Source organism: Hemitrygon akajei, chromosome 18 (assembly GCF_048418815.1).
Source record: "Hemitrygon akajei chromosome 18, sHemAka1.3, whole genome shotgun sequence".
In the NCBI taxonomy this organism is placed as follows: Eukaryota; Metazoa; Chordata; class Chondrichthyes; order Myliobatiformes; family Dasyatidae; genus Hemitrygon; species Hemitrygon akajei.
In genome coordinates this window covers 64,592,472-64,612,231 of record NC_133141.1, presented here as the reverse complement: position 1 = coordinate 64,612,231, position 19,760 = coordinate 64,592,472, and the positions used below count along the sequence as shown (strand labels likewise).

General features: G+C 43.0%; 1 protein-coding gene across 1 annotated transcript in view; it reads right to left on the bottom strand.

The window, feature by feature from the left end:
- The window catches only part of LOC140741490 (plexin domain-containing protein 1-like), an 810,319-nt gene that overhangs the window by 188,256 nt on the left and 602,303 nt on the right, over positions 1–19,760 (bottom strand). The window contains exons 8-9 of the mRNA XM_073071746.1: positions 10,551–10,646; positions 3,430–3,511 (exon numbers count right to left, since the gene is read on the bottom strand). Coding sequence (XP_072927847.1) covers positions 3,430–3,511; positions 10,551–10,646 — 178 coding nt within the window. The remainder of the gene's footprint in view (positions 1–3,429; positions 3,512–10,550; positions 10,647–19,760) is intronic.

Genomic DNA, 19,760 nt, shown 5'->3' with positions numbered 1-19,760 from the left:
ACATAGAACTTTCAATGAGAGAATGTGCAATACTTGGTATTCTATTGGGGAATGAGACGGGGCAGGTAACCGAAGATTGTGTAGGGGAACACTTTGCATTTAGTGATCACAATGCCATTAGTTTCAAAGTAAATATGGAAGAAGGTCTGGTCTGCGTGTTGAGATCCTAATTTGGAGAAAGGCCAGTTTTGATGGTATCAGAAAGGATCTGGCAAGCGTGTTTTCTGGCAAAGTTGTACTTGGTAAGTGGAAGGCCTTCAAAAGTAAAGCTTTGAAAGTACGAAATTTATATGTGCATGTTAGAATAAAAGGTAAAGATAACAGGTTTAGGGAACCTTGGTTTTCAAACAATATTGAGGCCCTGATTAAGGAAAAAAAAGAGGTGCATAGCAGGTCTAGGCAGGATGAGGTCTGTGGGTAACTCTTTGGACTGTTGGAGAAATGAGAGGAAATCCACACACACGCAGGAAGAACATACAAACATTGTCACAGAGAATGCCAGAATTGAACTCCAAACTCAGACGCTCTGAGCTGTATTGGCGTTGCATGAACCACTACACTACATTTTTTTTAGTGTGTACCCAAATCATTTTAATAGCCTTATTCAGATCACACCCTCTTTCTCCATTGCTCTGATGAATTCAAGCCAATGACATACAACCTGTCCTTATGATTTAATCTTCTGGCGAATTTCCAAGGATGAAATATTCCTCGTCACTGATACAGCTGCAATTAATGAAGTGCTACCAAGAGGATCTGACCAAATACTTAATATGTGGCTTATCCATCTATTGGATGAAATGAAATGTTTTTAATAAGTAAGTGGTAGTAGATGGTTGCCTCTCTGACTGGTGGTGTGCCACAGGGATCATTGTTGTTTGTCATCTTTGTCAATGATCTGGATGATAATGCGGTGAACTGGATCAGCAAATTTGTGGATGTCACCAAAATTGGGGATGAGTGGACAGTGAGGAAGGCTATTGTAGTTTGAAGAGGGATCTGCATCAGCTGGATAATGGGCTAAAAATCGCAGATGGAACTTAATGCAGATAAGTGTAAGGTTTGAACTTTGGTAGAACCAACCAGGGTAGGTCTTACACAATGAACGGTAGGGCACTGACGAGTGTGGTAGAGCAAAGGGATCTGGGAATACAGGTCTATCCTTCATTGAAAGTGGTGTCACATGTGGATATGGTCGTAAAGAAAACTTTTGGCACATTGGGCTTTATGAATCAAAGTACTGAGTACAGGAGATGGGATGTTCTGTTCAAGTTGTATAAGACTTTGGTGAGGCATAATTTGAAGTATTGTGTGCAGTTTTGGTCTACCACCTACAAGAGAGGTGTAAACAAGGTTGAAAGAGCACAGACAAAACTTACAAGGATGTTACCGGGTCTGGAGAATGTAAGTTATAAGGAAAGATTGAATAAGTTAGGACCGTATTCCTTAGAACGTAGAAGATTGAGAGATTTGATAGAGGTATACAAAATGATGGGGTATAGATAGGGTAAATGCAAGAAGGCATTTTCCACTGAGATAGGGTGGGACTACAACTAGAGGTCATGGGTTAAGGGTGAAAGATGAAAAGTTTAAGGGCAACAAGAGGGGAAACTTCTTCACTCAGAGGGATGTGAGAGTGTGGAATGCACTGCCAGCACAAGTGGTGCATACATGCTTGGGTCAACACTTAAAAGAAGTTTGGATAGGTACCTGGATGGTAGGGGTATGGAGGGCTATGGTTCTGGTGCAGGTAGATGGGAGTAGGTTTTGACATGGACTAGATGTTTGTTGTATGTTTCTTCAGTGCTTAGCTTTGCAATTCCATTGCCCCATACCCTAATTAAACTTTCCCTGTAAAGAAAGGTTATTAGGTTAGGACTTTATTCCCTGGAGTGTAGGAGAGTGAGGGGAGATTGATAAACAAATATAGCATTATGAGGGGTCTGCAATCAAGCATTTTCCACTGAGATTACAAAACAAGAGAAAATCTGCAGATGTTGGAGATCCCAGCAACACACACAAAATGTTGAAGGAACTTAGCAGGCCAGGCAGCATCTATGGAAAAGGTACAGTCAATGTTTTGGGCTGATATACACTGCCTGGCTTGCTGAGTTCCTCCAGCATTTTGTGTGTGTTCCACTAAGGTTAGTTGAGACTGGCATTAAAGGTCAAAGGTTAAGAGTGAAAGGTGAAATATTTCAGGAGAACTTGAGGGGGAAACTCTTCTCTCAGAAGGTAGTGAGTGTGGAACAAGTTGCCAGTCGAAGTGGCAGATGTGAGTTTGATTGCAACATTTAAGAGAAGTTTGGATAGATACATGTTTGGGAAGGGTATGGAGGCTATGGTCCAGGTGCGGGTCAATGGAACTAGGCAGATTAATAATTTGGCATGGAGCAAATAGGGCAAAAGGCTGTAGTGTTGTATGACTCTTTGACATTTATCCTATTCCAGATGAGAAGGTAATGGAAATTTGAAAGAGAAAAGATGTAAAAACCAGATGAGTAAGTCCACTTTTATTGGTGAATTAGGACTAGCTGGGTGAGCGTCATGTTTGGCATGAACATCATCCCTGCTGTATTGCTCCATGTCTGAAGCAGGAACCATCAGGTTCAAGAACAGTTTCCATCCCACTGCACTATTAGATTCTTGCATAGACTTCTCATAGACTGGAAGTGAGCTCTTGGTCTCAATCTACTGCACTGCTCATGCACTTTATTTGTCTACATGTCTTGCATTTTCTCTAAAACTGTAATGCTATTTTCTCATTTTGTTTTGATTTTTACTGCCTCAGTGGATTTGTCTATGGAATGATTTGTCTGAATGGCATGCAAACCAAAGGTTTTCACTGTATCTCAGTTCACGTGATAATAATAAACCAATTCCAATTCATTCATTTCTCACCATTCGCAATCCAATGCTGAACTGGCAACCTCCTCAGCTGTGCTTCATGTCTGCGAGCTTTGCAGCAATTTGCCCTGCTAATATAATGAACTGATACTGAAGATTTGGACACACGGGTCTAAGGGCTCAATTTGGTCAGCTGTCTGGAGTGGGCAACCTTGGCCAGGTCTAGAACTCAATCTGGAATCACCCAGCCCAACCCTGGATAAACAAGTAATGGGTGGGCAGTGTGCTAGACCATTACTTGTTTATCTGGGGTTGGGCTGAGTGGTTCCATACTGAACTCTAGACCTGGCCAAGGTTGCCCACTTCAGACAGCTGACTGCACTTTGGTTAGTATGGTCAGCTCACCAACTTGGCAAATATGAAATCCAATCAGAGCTTTGTTCTTTGAGCATCAGATAATTCAAAGATATCTTAGCGAAAACAAAGTAATAAATTTGTGCTTGGAAGACTAGCAATTGGATGAGTGCTTTGCCCTTTAAGTAAGCTTTAAGAAATAGATGGGGAAGGGTAGGAGAGTCTTACCTTTGGAGTACTCCACACCAACTGCAGTTGAAGTTCTCCTCAGCATTGACACAGGCGTTACAACTCAGATGCTGCAGACACACTGTGAGTGAGAGAGAGAGGAGATGACTGCATGAATTCAGTGAATTACTGGAGGAAACAGACAGGAAAAAATATTGTTAAAGGATCTTTGGAATTAATCACAGCACAAAAATCATTAGGAGGGAATTACCCCAAATCAGCCTGGAATAATTAAAGACACGAGTTAAACCAAATATCTCCATGGGATTCAAAGCACTTCCACTGTAACACACAATATACACTGAAGGAAATCAGCAGGTCAAGCAGCATCTATGGATGGGAATAAACAGTCGAAGTTTCAGGCCGAGACACTTCACCAGGATTGGAAAGAAAAGGGGAAATGGCCAGAATAGTAAGTGGGTGGGGGGAAAGGAGCACAAGCTGGCAGGTGATAGGTGAAGCCATGTGAGGGGGAAGGTAGGTGGGTGGGGAAATGGGAATGATGTGAGAAGCTGGGAGGTGATAGGTGAGAAATATAAAGGGCTGAAGAAGAAGGAATCTGTTGGAGAAGAGAGAGGACTTCCATTGTAAACATTTAACACAGAGCATTTTCACAAGAAGAGAGCAGAAAAGTTCTTCACTTCATCGTGGTAAAGCTTAACCTGCAGATCTTTTGTTCAATATTAAACTAACAATTCTTAGTCTTCTCGGCTTCCACCCTAAGCTGAATTCTTCCCCATCCCCAGTGCTGTCAATGTTAAATCTATAATACTGTCATAGAGTCATAGAGTATACAGCACAGAAACAGGCCTTTCAGCTCATCTTGTCCATGCCAAACTATTATTCTGCCCAGTCCTATCAACCTGCACATGGATCATAACCCTCCATATCCTTCCCAACCATGTACTTATAAATTTCTCTTAAATGTTGAATTCAAATCTGCATTCACCATTTCTGTTGGCAACTTGTTCCACATTCTTACCACTCTGTCATTGAAGAAGACCCCCCCATTTTCCCCTTAAACATTTCACCTTTTACCTTTAATTCATGACCTCCAGTTCCAGACTCACCCAACATCAGTAGAAAAAGCCTGCTTGCATGGACCCCTAGATATACATTTCACAACTTTGTCTACTTTTGTCATCACATATGACCTTCTTATTAGCCTCCATAGTTTTCTTACATTACTTTTATTGCCATGCACTTTAAAACATTGTTTACTTCACTGTTAGGAAGCCTGTATTTAGTTGTGAATATGAGCAGTATATTTCAAGGTACATGGAAGCAATGTGTGTATTCAATCACTCATGTTGGAACTAACATAGTCAAAGTTTACAGCCTCCACCCTTCCTTCCGGATACTGCCACATTCCTGTTTATCCCATTAGCTCCCCAGGCCCTCATTAAATTGACTTCAGGATTCAATCCTATGTTTTCAAAAGACTTCTTGGCTTTCACCCACGCTGCTTTAGTGATTCAAGTCAGCTGTATCCTACATAGCACATTGGACTTATGGGTGTCAGCTGTGGCTTAGATGAGCAGGAGGTTAAAGGTTCAAGTCTCGTTCTAAAGATTTGATCACGGAAGTCTTTCCTGATGTTGCAGCCTAGTACCGAGGGAACACTGAACTGACAGAGGCAGATGTTTTAGTGACACAGAGGCCCTGACTGCACTCTCAACTAGATGTGACAAGTGCACTATTTTAATGTAGAATGGAGAGTAGCTATTATGTGACCATCAACCATTGATACATTGTTTAGTTTTTATTGTGAGGACATGACAATTTCTGGTAGTGGGGAGGGGGGGGGGGAGAGTGTAATGCCGTAGTCCATAACAAAAAGAAAAGGGCCCATTCTAATTAAACAGTCAAATGTGCACAAGTTGGAGCTCATTGTGAACTTCTCTGTCACTCACGCGCTGACCCTTGGTCAGCATGAAAGCACACACCACCTTCCGAACCTCGCTCGCAATCCATCTCGAACAAACGTGTCTCCCACCGGATTGTACACTATGACTGGTTTTCCCAGTGTCTCTCTCTCCATCTCCCACCAAACACAAGCCCAAGACCAACCTTACTGTCCCTCACCAGGAAAATCTCCCGCTAATTGGATGGCACACATCCCTTATCTTCAACAATAACCCAAACAGGCTGAAAGCAGAACAACCAGCTGCTAAATGAAATACCTACAGCATAATGGTAAAGATGTGAACCAGGGCATTACAGTAGGTTGGTCAGTCAATTGGTTGGTCGGTTGGGTGTGCTATGGTGAGTGGCTCAGCTTCTGACTCACCAAACCCTTTCTATGATGTAAAGACAGCCATGGAACACTCTCCACTTAGCCTGAAGGGTGGAGCACTTGAGAACCATGGCAAAGCAGCCTACTGATTGGCACAGAACAACATTGACATCCTTCACCCACTGCCCACTGAGGCTAGTGTGTGTGCAAAGTACTAAGCTCTAAGTGGAACACAGAACAGTACAGCACATGAAACAAGTTCTTCTTCCCACAAAGTCTGCACTGAAGGCGATGTGATTAAAACTAAATCTCTCTGCCTGTACATGATCCAAATCCCTCTATTCCCTGCAACATTCATGTGACTACCTAACAGTCTCTTAAATGCCAGCATTGTATCTGCTTCCACCACTAGCCCTGGTAGTCTGTTCCAGGCACCCACCACTCTCTGTATTAAAAACAAACTTTGCCCTTCTCACCTTCAATGCATGTCCTGTAAAATGTGATATTTCTATTCACGGGAAAAGAATTGTGACTGTCTTAACTATCTATGCTTCTCATAATTTTATAAATTTCTATCAGGTTTCCCCTCAGCCTCTGCCACTCCAGAGAAATCAACTCAAGTCTGTCCAACCAAACAGCACTACATGAGCCGCTGAGCATTTGATCACTCTGGGCCTGTACTTGATGGAGTTTAGAATAATGAGGGGGTCTCATTCAAACCTATCGAATATTGAAAGGTCTAGACAGAGTGGATGTGGAATGGGAGATTCTACAACCAGAGGGCACAACCTCGGAATAGAAGTAAGTCCCTTTAGAACAGAGATGAGGAGGAATTTCTTTAGCCCAGAGGGTGGTGAATCTATGGAATTCATTGCCACAAATCTCTGTAGAGACCAAGTCATTGGGTGTATTTAAAGCGGAGGTTGACAGGTTCTTGATTGGTCAGGGCAGCAATGGTTACAGGGAGAGAGCAGGAGAAAGGGGTTGAGAGGGTAAATAAAATCAGCCATGATAGAATGGCAGCGCAGACTCGATGGTTCAAATGGCCTAATTCTGCTCCATGTCTTATGCTCTTTTGGTCTTCACCAAAAGGATTGCAGCAGTTCAAAGCAGAAGCTCACTACCATCTTCTCAAAGGCAATTGATGAGGGGCAATAAATAATGAGACACTCGTAAGAGAAAAATATGAAGAAATAAAATCAGTCTGCACTCCCCCCTTCCTAAGGTGTGGTGCCTTTAACTGCTTACACTGATATATATATATTTTGCTTTCTAAGAATCAATCTACACATATTTGCAATTCTAAACAAAAAATCTTTCAAGATTGAAAAGGGAAGCCACAGTTATGTGGCGGTTAGTGTGACATCTCGGGGCATTGGAATTTGGAGTTCAGAGCTCAGTTCCAATGTTCTTTGTAAGAACATTTGTACATTCCTCCCGCGAGAGCATGAGTTTCCTGCAGGTGCTCTGGTTTCCTTCCACTGTCCAAAGACGTACTGGTTGGTAGATTAATTGGTCATTGTAAGTTGTCCTGTGACTAGGCTAGGGTTAAATTGGTGGGTTGATGGGTGGCACGACTCATTGGGCCGGAAGGTCCTGTTCTGTACTGTATCTCTAAATAAATTAACTAATCAACAGATAGATTGATAGATGAACGAATAAATAAATATGTCTTTTGAAGCTTGTTAGTTGTTTGCACAGTTTTCTGCTACAAGAATACTAATTACAGCAGTACTGTGAGCTATGTCCTTGTCTGACTGTGGTCTGACAATGAATCCAGCTAGCAACGATGAAGGATAGCAGAACACTTTGTTAATTAAGCAGCATCAGAGAATGAAATAATAAGCTCTCTGGGCAAGCTCACTCACTGGTCTGCATTTACATCAGCACAGGCCTGTATTTCTTAACACTGCAGCTACACCAAGTTGGAAACTGAGCCAATTTCTTTATGGTGATGGATTCCATCAAAGTTGCATCTACAAAGATGGTTCTGGCTTCTTCCCCCTTCCTTGCCAGTTCTGATGAAGGGTTTCGGCCTGAAATGTTCACTGTTTATTCCTCTCCATAGATGCTGCTCGAACTGCTGAGTTCCTCCAGCATTTTATGTGTGTTGTTCTGGATTTTCAACATTCACAAGATCCTTTGTGTCTACAAGAATGGTTCTTATTTCAGGATTCCATCTCAGTGAAGGGGTATGTCTGGAATAGTTCCATGGCTTTCCTGGCAATTATAGAAACGTAGAAACATAGAAAATCTACAGCACAATACAGGCCCTTCGGCCCACAAAACTCTGCTGAACTTCTCCTTACCTTAGAAATTACCTAGGGTTACCCATAACCCTCTATTTTTCTGAGTTCCATGTACCTGTCCAGGAGTATCTTAAAAGACCCTATCGTATCCGTCTTTACCACCATCGCTGGCAGCCCATTCCATGCACTCACCACTTTCTGCATAAAAAACATACCCCTGACATCTCCTCTGTACCTACTCCACGCACCTTAAAACTGTGCCCTCTTGTGATATCCATTTGAGCCTTGGGAAAAAGCCTCTGACTATCCACACGATCAATGCCTCGTGTCATCTTATACACCATCCTACCCTGGGAAAGGTTTGCTGATGGTCATATTAGTGGAGGGGCCTTGATTAATCGCTCAGGGGATCTACTGGTAGGCTTGGCCAGGATGGCCATTCACAGGTCCAGGCAGCAGGCAGTCGAGGGCTCTACTCAAGCCAACTGCCTGTACCTCTTCTACGGTTACGTTTGAGCTTGGGTGTCCTTATAGAGGAAGCATGTGGTCATTTATAGGTACAGTGTGGACCCCCTTCCCCCCAGGGAATTGAGTATTTTATATATAGTAGTAACCATATTTTAATTTAAAATTGTTAACTGTCTTGTAAATTGTTATATTTTGTATATTTTATGTGTGAATACACTTCTATAGTTCTGTGTAAAAAGAAGGGGGGCCCTGATTAACACTCATCACAGTGTGGAGTTTGGCCCTGTGAGGAATCTGTGACCTCTCATTAGAGACTCAAAACTTAACCTTGGCTGCTGTCACCCTCTGCCAAAGTTCTTGCAACCACTAAGAATCAGGAGCAGTGCAGTCAAGACACCTCACTGACACATTACAGGTGTCCCCCGCTCTACGAAAGTTTGCTTTACACCACTTCGCTTTTACGAAAGACTTACATTAGTACCTGTTTTCGCTAACCAAAAGAAATCCAAAGAGGATTTTTGTTTTTACGAAAAAAGGCTTTAAACTTGTGTTTACCCCGAGAAAGACTACCATGACCATGAACCCTTGCGTGGCCAGGAATGTGCACATTCCTGCACATGCACATGTTTACGTGCACATGCGTGTATGTGCCTATTTTTTTCTACAAATCGATTTTGGCTAAATCTTCCCGATTCTGATAAGTGAAACTACACTGTACATACATTATTTCTACTTTATATAGGCTGTGTATTTATCATATCATTCCTGCTTTTACTATATGTTACTGTTATTTTAGGTTTTATGTGTTATTTGGTATGATTTGGTAGGTTATTTTTTGGGTCTGCGAACGCTCAAAAATTTTTCCCATGTAAATAAATGGTAATTGCTTCTTCACTTTACGCCATTTCGACTTACGAAAGGTTTCATAGGAATGCTCTACTTTCAGATAGCGGGGGAAACCTGTACTTCCCATTAGTTTTCAGAAACTTGGACATATCTAGTTAAAACAACCAATAAACTGCCAGCTTTATTAATGTATTCAAATAACCAACTGCAAGTGGATTACTCAACAGATCCTTGTCTCACCTCTATTCAGACTAAGTAGGCCAGGTTCCTGCTTTGCATGTTAACCTCTGACATGGGTCCAACCTCGTTTCTGAGAATTCAGCTCTAAAATCCAGTGGACTTTGTACAAAGCAACCCTGCCTTCAGGTTCTGATACCAGCAACCCCATCTTTCTTAAGTGCTTATTTCATGTTATCACCACCAGGTTTAGGAAGTTATTACCCTGCAACCATCAGGTGCCCGAACCAGTGTGGATAACTTCACTCACCTCAACATTGGACTGATTCCACAACCTATGCACTCACTTTCAACAGCTCTGCAACTCATGTTCTCAGTGTTTTTTTTTATTTCTGCAATTTGTCTTCTTTGGCAAATTTGTTCTCAGTTTATGTTTATGTATAATTTTCATAAATACTATTGTATTTCTTTATTTTTACATAAATGCCTGCAAGAAAATGAATCTCATGGTAGAATATGTTTGTATGTTTATATGTTCTGCTGCTGAAGCCCATCCACTTCCAAGGTTCAACATGTTATGCATTCAGAGGTCCTCTTCTGCACACCACACGGCTATTCGAGTTACTGTTGCCTTCCTGTCAGCTTAAACCAGTCTGGCCCTTCTCCTCTGACCTCTCTCATTAACAAAGCATTTTTGCCCTCTGAACTGCCACTCGCTGGATTCTTTTTATTTTCACACCATTCTCTGTGAACTCTAGAGACTGGTGTGCGTGAAAATCCCAGGAGATTAGCAGTTTCTGAGATACTCAAACCACCCCATCTGGCACCAACAATCATTCCACAGCCAGTCACTTAGATCATATTTCTTCCCCATTCTGATGTTTGGTCTGAACAACAACTGAACCTCTTGACCACGTCTGCATAGTTTCATGCATTGAGTTGCTGCCGCATGATTGGCTGATTAGATATTTGGATTAATGAGCAGGTGTACCTAATGAACTGTGTGTATACGTACTTTGATAATAGATTTACTTTGGTGCCATAAATGGAGAGACATACAGAGGTCACATGGAACAGGAGATGGCACACACAGTGGAGAGCTGTAATGGTAGAGTGTACAGAACCCAGAGAAAATTATAACTTACTGGAAACTGGAGTGAACTCAAAGGCGGAATTGCTCCTAATCTTCGTCTTGTCCATTTCCACCCTGTGATATTCGTAAATTGTTCGACTCTGGCCATCTGTAACATTAAGAAAGGAAATGTTGGATGAAATTCCATCCAGGAACTTAGTCTGTGTACCTGTTGGTGGACAGAGAGCCTCTTTCAGTTCCTCAATCAGATTCCAGCCTGCAAATTAAATCCAGATGCTTTTACTCTGTATCTACAAGATCCAGTGAACCAAATACACTCCATATAACTCTCTAACTCTTTCCAGATTTTTGCATTCCTTATTCCTCTAACTCTACCCAGAGTGAATCAATTGATCAGAATCATAATCAGAATCAGGTTTATTACCAGGTGATATGTGTCAAGAAATTTATTGTTTTTGTGGCAGCAGTACAGTGCAAGACATACAAACTACTGTAAGTTACATTACTATAGTTGATATTTCCCTTTATACGCTTGCTTTTGTTGCAGTGTGATCCCTTGAATTGAGTGTGGTGTTCTCCTAAGGGTTGTCTATTGGTGGGTCCTCAGGTGGCTGTAGAGGCCAATCTGGGATCCACATATTCTGGTGCAGTGTAGACAAGAGTAAGTGGTGACTGTGGTTAGTGGTTGGGTCTTTTGGTTGTTCAGTCTCTCCTTTCACAGCTGTCGTTTGTTCTCTGTGGCACAGTGGTGGTCATTCTCAAGTAGTACAGCTCCCTTTTAAACAGATTTCCTCCAGGTGTATCTGTTGAGTAGAAAGTTTTTAGATCTAATGTCGAATTTCTCCAGGCTAATTTTGATGTATTTCCTTTGCCCACCAGGGGCTCACTGACCTTCCTTCAACTGGGAGTAAAGGATCTGTTTGGGTAGTCGTGAGTTAGGCGTCCCAATGACATGACCTATCCATCGGGGTTTGGTATTTCTTTACCATGATGGAGATATTATTCATATTGGCTTCTTCCGTAACACTGATGTTTGTGCATCTTTCTTTCCAGCTGATCCTCAAAATCTTTGGTCAGATCCTTTGGTGGTATTGTTCTAGGGATTTCAGGTGTCTATTGTAAATGCTCCATGATTCTGCTCCATACAGTAATGTAGGAAATTATGTAAAACAAAACTCCTGCTGTAACTAGGGGCTATATCAATATTTGTACTCTCCTGACATCCCCAATTTCTACTTCTTTCTTCTTATCTTGAATATTTAGCTCTCATTCACCCCTTAGGTAGTGGACAATACTCCACAATATCTGCTACATCATATTAAGCCTTTGTCAAGTTATTAAAACAGTTACAAATATCTCAACACAGCTTGTGTTTTATTTGTAATAGGCACAGAATGCTGGAGGAACTCAGTAGGTCAGCCAGACTATGGAGAGGAATAAATAATTCACACTTCAGGCCAAGACTCTTCATCAGGAAGAGTCTCATCCACCATCTACAGAATCGCCTGTGTTTGTGTTTATTTTGGATTTTCTGCTACTTGTGGAAATGAATGGTTAAGAATTAACCACATCCCTTCAAAAAAAACTGACCTGATGCTACATGTCATTAATTTTAAAGTTGATTAAGTTTCTTTCACTCCAAAATGCTTTGCATTTACAGTGGTCAGCAGCACCTATACTCAGCAAATCTTCATGGACTTTATTTTAATTATCAATATTCTCTTTAAATGCTTGAGATTCAAGCAAATAATATAGGCAGACTTTCAGAACAAAATGAGGGAGTGTTGTGCTATCAGTAAAGTGGGGATTTGGATGGGGTCCTCTCTGGTGGAGGTAAAAGATCCCATGGTGGTTACTTTAAAAGACTGGAAAAAAAAATTGTGATCATTATTTATTCTCGCCAGCGCTTCAAACAGATTATCTAATTATTACCATATTGCTGTTTTCAGGAGCTTAGCATGAGCAAAATATTCATTATATTTCTTATATTACAACACTAACTACATGTTTAAGTACTCTGTAAGTGACATTCTGAAATGTGAAAGCTAAGATTAGCAACACAACACACACAAAATACTGGAGGAACTCAGCAGGCCAGGCAGCATCTATGGAAAAGAGTACAGTCGATGTTTCAGGCCAAGGCCCTTCAGCAGTCCTATTGCTTGGATTTCCAGCATCTTCAGATTTCCTCTTGCTTGTGAAGGTAAAGATTAGTTTTATTTGTTACATGTACATCTAAACATACAGTGAAATGCATCATTTCAAATCAAGTCAGTGAGGATTCTGCTGGGCAGCCTGCCACAGTTCTGGTGCCAACATAGCATGCCCACAACTCACTAACCCTAATCGTACATCTTTGGAATGTGGGTAGAAACCAGAGCACTTGGACGGAACCCATACACTCACAGGGAGAACATACAAACTTCTTACAGGCAGTGGTGGGGATTGAACCCTGTCTTACAGCTGGCACTGTAACAGTGTTAGGTCTTCACTTGTTCCCTGGGTACCTTATCAAATGCTTTGCTGAAATCCATATACACTACATCTACTGCTCTTCCTTCATCAATGTGTTTAGTCACATCCTCAAAAAATTCAATCAGGCTCATAAGGCACGACCTGCCCTTGACAAAGCCATGCTGACTACTCCTAATCATATTATACCTCTCCAAATGTTCATAAATCCTGCCTCTCAGGATCTTCTCCATCAACTTACCAACCACTGAGGTAAGACTCACTGCTCTATAATTTCCTGGGCTATCTCTACTCCCTTTCTTGAATAAAGGAACAACATCCGCAACCCTCCAATTCTCCGGAACCTCTCCCGTCCCCATTGATGATGCAAAGATCATCGCCAGAGGATCAGCAATCTCCTCCCTCATCTCCCACAGTAGCCTGGGGTACATCTCATCGGGTTGCAGCGACTAATCCAACTTGATCCTTTCCAAAAGCTCCAGCACATCCTCTTTCTTAATATCTACATGCTCAAGCTTTTCAGTCTGCTGAAAGTCATCACTACAATCACCAAGATCCTTTTCCACAGTGAATACTGAAGTAAAGTATTCATTAAGTACCACTGCTATTTCCTCCGGTTCCATACACACTTTCCCAATGTCACACTTGATAGGTCCTATTCTTTCAGGTCTTATCCTCCTGCTCTTCACATACTTATAAAATGCCTTGGGGTTTTCCTTAATCCTGCCCACCGAGGCCTTCTCATGGCCCCTTCTGGATCTCCTAATTTCCTTCTTAAGCTCCTTCCTAGTAGCCTTATAATCTTCTAGACCTCTAACATTACCTGGCTCTCTGAACCTTTTGTAAGCTTTTCTTTTCTTCTTGACTAGATTTATTACAGCCTTTGTACACCATGGTTCCTGTACCCTACCATAACTTCCCTGTCCCGTAGGAACGTACCTATACAGAACTCTACACAAATATCCCTGAATATTTGCCACATTTCTTCTGTACTTTTCCTGGAGAACATCTGTTTCCAATTTAAGCCTTCAATTTCCTGCCTGATAGCCTCATAATTCCCCTTACTCCAATTAAACGCTTTTCTAACATGTCTGTTCCTATCTCTCTCCAATGCTATTGTAAAGGAGATAGAATTATGATCACTATCTCCAAAATGCTCTCCCACTGAGAGATCTGACACCTGACCAGGTTCATTTCCCAATACCAAATCAAGTACAGCCTCTCCTCTTGTGGGCTTATCTACATATCGTGTCAAGAAACCTTCCTGAACACACCTAACAAACTCTACCCCATCTAAACCCCTTGCTCTAGGGAGATGCCAATCGATATTTGGGAAATTAAAATCTCCCATCATGACAACTCTGATATTATTACACCTTTCCAGGATCTGTTTCCCTACCTGCTCGATGTCCCTGTTACTATTGGGCGGCCTATAAAAAATGCCCAGTAAAGGTATTGTCCCCTTCCTATTCCTAACCTCCACCCACAGAGACTCAGTAGACAATCCCTCCATGGCATCCACCTTTTCTGCAGCCGTGACACTATCTCTGATCAACAGTGCCACACCCCCACCCTCCCTGTCCTTTTTGAAACATCTAAAACCTGGCACTTGAAGTAACCATTCCTGTCCCTGAGCCATCCAAGTCTCTGTAATGGCCACCACATCATATCTCCAAGTACTGATCCACGGTCTAAGCTCATCCGCTTTGTTGACAACACTCCTTGCGTTAAAATAGACACATCTCAAGCCTTTGGTCTGAGTACGTCCCTTCTCTATCACCTGCCTTTCCTCCCTCTCGCACTGTCTACAAGCTTTCTCTATTTGTGAGCCAACCTCCTCCTCCCCAGTCTCTTCAGTTCAGTTCCCACCCCCCAACAATTCTAATTTAAACTTTCCCCAGTAGCCTTAGCAAACCTCCCCACCAGGATATTGGTCCCCCTGGGATTTAAGTGCAACCTGTCCTTTTTGTACAGGTCACACCCACCCCAAACAAGGTCCCAATGATCCAGAAATCTGAATCCTTGTCCCCTGCTCCAATACCTCAGCCACGCATTTATCCTCCACCTCATTCTATTCCTATTCTCACTGTCGCGTGGCACAGGCAGTAATCCCGAGATTACTACCTTTGCGGTCCTGCTTCTCAACTTCCTTCCTAACTTCCTATAGTCTTTTTTCAGGACCTCTTCCCTTTTCCCACCTATGTCATTGGTACCAATATGTACCACAACCTCTGGCTGTTCTCGCTCCCACCGCAGGGTATTTTGGACGCGATCAGAAACATCCCGGACCCTGGCACCTGGAAGGCAAACTACCATCCGAGTTTCTTTCCTGCGTTCACAGAATCGCCTGTCTGACCCCCTGACTATAGAGTCCCCTATAACTACTGCCTTCCTCTTCCCTTCCCTACCCTTCTGAGCCACAGGGTCAGACTCTGTGCCAGAGGCACGGCCACTGCCACTTCCCCCAGGTAGGCTGTATCCCCCACCCCCAACAGTACTCAAACAGGAGTACTTATTGTCAAGGGGTTCAGCCCCTCCTGACTGTGACCCACTTGTCCATCTCCCATGGCCCCGGTGTTGTCTATAACTCCACTCTAACACCTCTTCGCTCTCCCTGACCAGGCGAAGATCACCGAGCTGCATCTCCAGTTCCCTAACTCGGTCCCTCAGGAGCTGCAGCTCGACACACCTGGTGCAGATATGGCCGTCTGGGAGGCTGTGAGTCTCCAGGACCCCCCACATATGACACCAAGCTCAGAAAATTGGCCTCACACACATACTTTGTACCTCGCCTCGTCCCATTACTGCCTAAGCCCATTGAGCAAAAGCCCTATCACTCTGCTGCCTCTCTCTCTGCTGCCTGCTGGATATGGCGGTCTTCTTTTTAAACCTTTCGCGCTCTACTGGCTGATGCCACGCGCCTGCGCAGTCTTGCCTCTCTTTAACCCGAGCAGTAAAAAACTCCCTTCGCTCCAAAAAACCAGCAGTTCACTCGCAGCCTTCTTGCTCCGAATTAAAAACCGTTGAAGATTCCTTGCCTCTTTAAATCTTTCGCGCTCTACTGGCTGACGTCACACGCCTACGCAGTCTCACCTCACTTTAACCCAAGTAGTAAAAAAACTCCCTTCGCTCCGAAAAATCAGCAGTTCACTCGCAGCCTTCTTGCTCCAAATCATAAAGGATTCAAGTGATCACAGTACAATATAACCATATAACAATTACAGCATGGAAACAGGCCATCTCAGCTCTTCCAGTCCGTGCCCAAGGCTTACTCTCACCTAGTCCCACCAACCTGCATTCAGCCCATAACCCTCCATTCCTTTCCTGTCCATATACCTATCCAATTTTACTTTAAATGACAATATCGAACCTGCCCAAACCACTTCTACTGGAAGCTCGTTCCACACAGCTACCACTCTCTGAGTAAAGAAATTCCCCCTCGTGTTACCCCTAAACTTTTGCCCCCTCTCAACTCATGTCCTCTTGTTTGAATCTCCCCTACTCTCAATGGAAAAAGCCTATCCACGTCAACTCTATCTATCCCCCGCATAATTTTAAATACCTCTATCAAGTCCCCCCTCAACCTTCTATGCTCCAAAGAATAAAGACCTAACTTGTTCAACCTTTCTCTGTAACTTAGGTGCTGAAACCCAGGTAACATCCTAATAAATCTTCTCTGTACTCTCTCTATTTTGTTGACACCTTTCCTATAATTCAGTGACCAGAACTGTACACAATACTCCAAATTTGGCCTTACCAATGCCTTGTACAATTTTAACATTACATCCCAACTCCTATACTCAATGCTCTGATTTATAAAGGCCAGCATACCAAAAGCTTTCTTTATCCACATGAGATTCCACCTTCAGGGAACTATGCACCATTATTCTTAGATCACTCTGTTCTACTGCATTCCTCAATGCCCTACCATTTACCATGTATGTCCTATTTCGATTAGTCCTACAAAAATGTGGCACCTCACACTTATCAGCATTAAACTCCATCTGCCATCTTTCAGCCCACTCTTCTAACTGGCCTAAATCTCTCTGCAAGCTTTGAAAACCTACTTCATTATCCACAACGCCACCTATCTTAGTATCATCTGCATACTTACTAATCCAATTTACCACCCCATCATCCCGATCATTAATGTATATGACAAACAACATTGGACCCAGTACAGATCCCTGAGGCACACCACTAGTCACCGGCCTCCAACCTGACAAACAGTTATCCACCACTACTCTCTGGCATCTCCCATCCAGCCACTGTTGAATCCATTTTACTACTTCAATATTAACACCTAAAGACTGAACCTTCCTAACTAACCTTCCGTGCAGAACCTTGTCAAAGGCCTTACTGAAGTCCATATTGACAACATCCACTGCTTTACCCTTGTCAACTTTCTTCAAACCTCTTCAAAAAATTCAATAAGTATTGTCAAACATAACCTTCCACGCACAAATCCATGTTGTCTGTTCCTAATCAGACCCTGTATACAGGTAATTATATATACCATCTCTAAGAATACTTTCCATTAATTTATTACTATCTCTTTGTCAGAGTGAGGGGATATGAGGGATATGTAAGGCAGATTTGGTACTGGAACTCACTGTGTATTAGGCAGTATGGAATGAATAAGTGGACTCCTTTGTAAACTGAGCAGAAATAAATTAGCACCAGGCACTAGTACCCCTACTTCCTCAGGAGGCTAAAGAAATTTGGCATGTCAAAGTTAAAAGTAAATTTATTATCAACGTCACCGATATGTCACCGCATACAATCCTGAGATTCATTTTGTTGTGAGCATTCATAGTAAATACTGAGAAACATAAATAGAATCAATGAAAAACTTCACACTAACAAATATGCACAATGTGCAAAAGACAAAAAATTGTGAAAATACAAAAAAGAAAAAAACAAAGAATAATAAACAAATAAATAAATAACATTGAAAACACAAGTTGTAGAGTCCCTGAAAGTGAGTCTATAGGTTTTGGAATCAGTTCACTGTTGAGTTCAGTGAGCTTATCCACTCTGGTTCAGGAGCCTGATGGTTGAGGGGAAATAACTGTTCCCGAACCTGGTGGTGTGGGTTCTGGGTCTCCTGTACCTCCTTCCTGATGACTGAGGGGAAATAACTGTTCCCGAACCTGGTGGTGTGGGTACTGGGTCTCCTGTACCTCCTTCCTGATGGTTGAGAGGAAATAACTGTTCCCGAACCTGGTGGTGTGGGTACTGGGTCTCCTGTACCTCCTTCCTGATGGTTGAGGGGTAATAACTGTTCCCGAACCTGGTGGTGTGGGTACTGGGTCTCCTGTACCTCCTTCCTGATGGTTGAGAGGAAATAACTGTTCCCGAACCTGGTGGTGTGGGTACTGGGTCTCCTGTACCTCCTTCCTGATGGTTGAGAGGAAATAACTGTTCCCGAACCTGGTGGTGTGGGTACTGGGTCTCCTGTACCTCCTTCCTGATGGTTGAGGGGAAATAACTGTTCCTGAACCTGGTGGTGTGGGTACTGGGTCTCCTGTACATCCATCACAATGGCAGCAGTGAGAAAAGAACATGGCCTGGACAGTGGGGGTCCTTGATGATAGATGCTGCTTTCCTATGACAACACACTTTGTAGACCTGTTCAATGGTGTAAACACTTTTTCTAAATGTGTTCTACGGTGAGGACCCTCTTTGTAGATGTGTTCAATGGTAGGGATACTCTTTGTAGATGTTTTCAACAGTGGGGACACTTCAGATTCAGTTTATTGTCATTTAGAAACCACAAATGCAATGCAGTTAAAAAATGAGACAACATTCCTCCAGAACATTATCACAACAGCAAACGACAAAACAGACTACACCAGAAAATCCACATAATGTTTGGCAATCCCCAATCCAGAGTCTGGAGAGGGTGCTGCGTATTAATATCACGCTACCGTCTTAGCGCGTTCCCCGGAAAGGAGCTCCAAATCCACCAGACAAAACAAGACCAAAAACTAAAGCTACAAGACCTGCACAAAACCACATAGTTACAACAGTGCAAGCAATAGCATAATTGATTAAAAAAAAAACAGACCATGGGCACAGTAAAAATAGTCCAAAGATGTTAAAGGACTATAAGTTCAAAAGAAATCACCACACAGTTTCCACAAGTCCCCAGGGTCCCGACAGACTCGTCATCCCACGCTGGCGGCAGAAGGGAATACCCCCGCTATGGACTTCCACGGCACCACTCGACCTCGCAGACGCAGCACACACCGAAAGTGACCTGACCGCAGCGGACTCAGAGTCCGTTGAACCTCCGAGCCAATGACCATCCCCTCTGGCACAGCTTCTCCGAGCACCATCCTCTGCCGAGCGTATTAAGACGGCCCCGCCAATGGCCATCGGCAACGCGACCCCGAGGACTGGGGGCCTGTTCTTCCCAGCAGAGTCCCGGACCTCACAACAGCAGCAGCAACAAAGAAGGTCTTCCTGGAGGTTTCCCGATGTTCCTCCGTGCTCCCACGTCCATTTTCAATCGATTATGATTGCACACGGCACCCCACTTCACAAATAACAGATAATCAGCTCCGGAGTGGCCGCTGCAAGCTGTGTCACGCTGCCATCTTGGATAATCTTTGTTCAATCATAGGGATGCTCTTTGTACAAGTGCTCAATAGAGGGGACACTCTTTGTAGATGAATTGAATAGTGGCTCTTTATAGATGTGATAGATGTGTTGAATGGTGTGGAAACTTTGTAGAAGTGTTCAATGGAGGGGATACTCTTTGTAGATGTGTTGGCTGGTGGGGATG